Source organism: Penaeus monodon, chromosome 7 (assembly GCF_015228065.2).
Source record: "Penaeus monodon isolate SGIC_2016 chromosome 7, NSTDA_Pmon_1, whole genome shotgun sequence".
NCBI lineage: Eukaryota > Metazoa > Arthropoda > Malacostraca > Decapoda > Penaeidae > Penaeus > Penaeus monodon.
In genome coordinates this window covers 4915440-4920439 of record NC_051392.1, presented here as the reverse complement: position 1 = coordinate 4920439, position 5000 = coordinate 4915440, and the positions used below count along the sequence as shown (strand labels likewise).

The following is a 5000-nucleotide window of genomic DNA, read 5'->3' as shown; positions in this document are numbered from 1 at the left end:
TGCTGCAGAAACCAGCAAGTGATCAAGTTGTACCTAATGGTAAGAGTGAAATCAGCTGTTAATCTTTATATTTGTACTGTTAGTACTGTATTAAATTTACATTAAACATCTTTGATGTACAAAGTGTTTACTGACACACAGATAAATACTGCTACAGCTTTATATACACAAGCTCAAAAATCTAGATGTATACACAGAAGCAGACATACATACGCAATGTCACATTCACACAAAATAAATATGTTGTATATTATTTTTGCTTGTAGAATCCAGTGAAACATCCCTAAAGTCTATTATATCTATTCAAAAGAAATAAAGTGACTGTAATGTAAGGAATTGTCAACATATAAACTTTACTTATTCATTGTGTCCACCAAAAACAGCTATGAGAGACTTCTAGGCCTCTTTTCTTCTTCAGTATTTCCTGGTGTGGATAAACATACACTGAAAAAATAATTGTGATAATAATGTAAAAAAAAAAAAAAAATAGAGTGCAATATGATTTACTGTATTAATCAAACATGTAAAAAGATATGCATGGTTCAGAAGTGTGTTATTGATTATTGTACGTCAATAGAATAGATGCCACATCCTCTCCTCCATCTGCTTGCAGTCAGTACCTATACCATTCCAGCAAAATATCCATGTTAAAAAAAAAAAGAAAAAAAAAAATGCCAGCTGTAACCCTTATCCAAGATCCTTTGTGTGTGCCTGTGTAAAGTAGGGTTCAGGAAGTTTTAGTTTGTAAATCTATAAAATGTTTTAATAGATTAGGTTTAAGATCTAGGTTGACTGTCAAGAAAAATAAGTTGTGCAGCTGCTTACTGAGAATGCTGACAGACCATCAGTTATTGATATTTTGCCAGTTATGTACTCTATTTGTGATGCAAACTTTCTACTTAAGGCTTTTCCCCCATTTTGGTATATAGGCTTGTGATTTTCATGTTCTAGTCATTTCAGTACAAACTTTGGAGAAAATGTTATTTCTTTTCTTTGGTCTTTTACTGTTTACTTATCCAGGGTCTTTCATTGACTTTTCATTCTTTTGGGTTATTTTGGGCATGTCTTTTAAGCTGTATTAAAAAATAAAACATTTTAGCCTTGGCAGCAGCCAGTAAGTACTAACCACTTGGTATAGGCTGGTATATTCAGAGTAATAAGGTATTGTGATGGTTGTATTTTGATTATAGTGAGGTGCTTCCTGTTGCAACCACAGAAACGATATAAGCAACAAAGGAGAAAATGGTTGCATTATGTAAGGTATTCTTTAGAGATGTCAGGGTATTATAGCACACAAGTTACAGACATACAAGTAATTCACAGTAAGTAAAGATAATTAATACCAGTTATAACTTTTTTATCATTATCCTTGTAGGTTTACTGACAATGTTCAGTATACTTAAATTCCGTGAAAATGTAATGACCTTGTTAGTTCTTGTATGTAAGTATATAAGTATATTAGCTGAGAAGCATGTACAGGTGTCATGAAATATTTCTTTTCTGTTTCTTCATATTTTCTTCCTTATTCCATAACCCAATCACCATGGGTGGCCTATAGTGATGCCATGGCACAATTTGGCCACACCACACAGCATGTAGTGACATCATTTCTAGACCTTGGAGGAAGTTTTTATAATGCAGTTTCAATGCTAATCACACATTTTTTATTGTTAACTTTCAGTACTGACAGCCAAGGGGATGGGCAAATGTTAAACCAACTAATGCACAGTAACAAGCCCATCCCTGGGGCTAGCCTGTATTTTTCACTTGAAAACCGTCTTCATTTTCCCTTGTTTCTGGGTTATTGAAAATTTTCTTAGCATGGTCAGTTCATAAATGTTAAAATGTTTTAACCTTCTTTTCTTGTGTTTATTATTTATTTATTTATATGTTAAACAATTTATTACTTTGTTTTTAAGAATTTAAGAAAAATATTTATCTTAAAAATTAAAATAATGATAAACACAGCATTCTCAATACCTGGAACTAATCTTTAAAGAACCCACTATTGTTCTAGTCTCTTTCACTGCCTTTGTGTTAACCCTGGTCAAGGAAGGAAAACTAAGAGCAATGCACATTGTAAAGATAACAACTTTATTTGTATTTTTTGAGCTTGAGTGTCACCCCTAAAATAACACGAAAAGCAAAAGGCAAACACAATCTGCCTAAATTATTGTCAGGGACTTTGTGTTTCTATCTATTATTTCTAAAGTAATATTTGGTACCATGAAAATGATGTGCACTAAATTAACATTTTTAAATGTTAATGTCAGCCACAATTATTTATGTCAGAAACCATAATTTAAATAATCTGGTTACAATAAAGCTAGGCTCTATTTCCTATATGAGCAATTAGAAATTAAAGATACTTATTACTGTTCTTTGCTCCTTTTTGTATAAATCTCTACAAAACACTCATAACAAAACAGTTACACTGTTCATATTAAAATACCTCTTCACTAAGATTAACATTATAAAAAATATTATAACATAAAAACTATACATTTTTGTCCCACACATACTTCATTATTTAAAACTTCAGACCCTCACAAAAGAAAGGGAAAGATAGCTTTTCTCTTTAGAGGATAGTCCTTAAAAGTTTCCCGATACCAGCTGTGATTCATCACTGCAACCTGGACCTGAAATGTATTAGGATAATTAATAAAGTAAGAAGCTGGATAATTTCTTACTATGTGTTTTAAAATACTTCTCCAAATTAACACTAAGGGTTTTTAATTTTACCATAACCACATCTACTTAACAATATTTTCCATAAAGATAATTCCTCACCTGATTACAAATGACCCAAGTTGTGACAAAAAGCCACTCTGTATGGTTCCACAGAACAAACATGATTCCTACATATACAAGGACCTCTGCAAACATGTGTGGGCAAGACAGCAGATCAAACATACCACCTCTCGGCATCATGTGCTTCTCTATGGCAGCCTTTCCTGGAAATATATTGTGATTATGAATACCATAATCTTATACAGTACAAGAAAAGCACACACACATGCTCAAACACAAACACAACTAAACCCACAGAGAACTATATGATTTTAAGAAGGTATCAATGAAAACATAATTTTAATAGTGCAACCAATATATTCTATTTTAATCTTGATCGTAATTATTGATTCATTTTCATTCTTACTTCCCTCCTTTATGTGTTTGTTTCCTTTTCATTTGTTTTGTATTTCTTCTTTTTTCCTCTCTGCTTCCTTTTTTTTCTTCTTCTTTTTCTTTTTAACCCAATCACCCCGGATTTATGTTCTGTCCCTTGTATGTTTTTGTGAATTTTGTTACATACAGATGGCTCCACATGTGCTCAGCCTCCAAGGAGTCTATCAGTAGGCCCTACTGACTGATCTTGATATCCCCATTCCTTGAATTGGCGGGAAAATGCGTTTTTCCTTTTAATTACAATTGATATCAATACTGTTATATGTTATTGATGTTATGATATTAAAGATTATTAAAATCTGTTAACATTTAAGACAATGAAATAATGCAAAAGATCCTTTCCAAAAGTCAAGGAAAAGGGTAAACAGGTGAGAAAGGTAGGACTAATAAGTGACCCCTTGATGACTAAGTACCTGTAGAGCCATCTATGTATGAATACAATAAATAAACCTGTGTTACAGTGGGCATGGCATGTATTCTTGCCAAATGTGCCGATTGGGTTAATAAAAGGGCTAACTAAAAATAATCTCCAAAGATTTACTGACAATTAGTTCCCCAAATTCCATATAAATGAGAAAAGTCACTGAAGCCAACATACCACAAAAATTATTCCCTACTGTTCAAATATTATTGTCCCTAATTATTACTTGTCAAATTACAATTAGAGGTCATGCATACTCACCTGAATTCTTTCTCAATGAAGCCAATATACTAAGACTGGAGAACTGAAGAACATATCCAGCCAGACTCAATATACAACCCAGAACATGATGCATCTCCACACTGGTAAATGTAGCATCAAACCCTGCAAAATCAACACAAATTGAGACTATACAATATCCATATTTTCTATCTATCATTCTTATTCACTAATATAAACATTCATGTACTAATATGTTTGGATAGGCTTGCATTAAACCTAAAATGCATGAAAGAAAAATACTAATAACACTTACTTTGGCCATCAAAGCCAGGTGCCTCGGCCAAGAGTAAAGTCACAGCACCAAGATAATGTGTATGACCAACAATGTAATGGAGAATATTGATGTGGCCCGAGCTGAAAATACTAACAAAGAGGTTCTCATACAGTCGCCGATATATCTGGAGAGCTAGTAAGACCAGTCCTATTGCTGCAGATGTGTTGGTGACTGAAAGAGGTGAAATGATAATTTTCAATTGTCAACTGTATAGGCATATCTTAAAAATTAAAAGCCAATACATAATCTATATGTGTATTTGTCTATCTATAAATATATGTACATACATAAATATATAAACATTTAATCATTTTATTTATTTGTCTATCTATTTATTTACCTATCTACTTAATTACTTACTTAACTATCTATTCATCTATATCAATAAACTGCTACATATTTGAAACTTTGTAGCATGAGCGAGGGAGGAGTTCTTGCCTAGTTTGCTGCTCTCCCTATCTGTAGATTTGTAACAGGTGTGTTATCTGTCATTTTCTTACTATATTCTAATCCCATAATGATATCAAGACCATTTTTGTAAAAGAAATAACCTATGGTAAGGGAAAAACTTCACTCACCTGCTGGTTTTCTCTCTGGGGATGTAAGTACATCAAACAGTGATTTTTCCCAAGTGGGTAAGGCACTTCCTTGTATATATAAAAGTCCCATTTGCACTAGAGCTGCAGTCACCGCCACACTTGCAACAACATAGAAGTGATAGAACCATCTGAAAATGCATAATGTATATACATAATACAACAGTGACATTTTATTCATATGATATCCTAAATTTTCCAAGACAAACGGTAAAAAAGTAACAGACTGATAAAACCTTGG

At 32.7% G+C, this 5000-nt stretch overlaps 1 protein-coding gene across 1 annotated transcript in view; it reads right to left on the bottom strand.

Annotated features, from left to right (window-relative positions):
- Nucleotides 1-2073: 2073 nt before the first annotated feature.
- LOC119574989 (polyprenol reductase-like) overlaps nucleotides 2074-5000 on the bottom strand; it is a 3870-nt gene continuing 943 nt past the window's right edge. The window contains exons 2-6 of the mRNA XM_037922295.1: nucleotides 4742-4890; nucleotides 4143-4334; nucleotides 3869-3991; nucleotides 2791-2954; nucleotides 2074-2639 (exon numbers count right to left, since the gene is read on the bottom strand). Of these exons, the coding sequence (XP_037778223.1) occupies nucleotides 2547-2639; nucleotides 2791-2954; nucleotides 3869-3991; nucleotides 4143-4334; nucleotides 4742-4890 (721 nt within the window). The 3' untranslated portion in view covers nucleotides 2074-2546. The remainder of the gene's footprint in view (nucleotides 2640-2790; nucleotides 2955-3868; nucleotides 3992-4142; nucleotides 4335-4741; nucleotides 4891-5000) is intronic.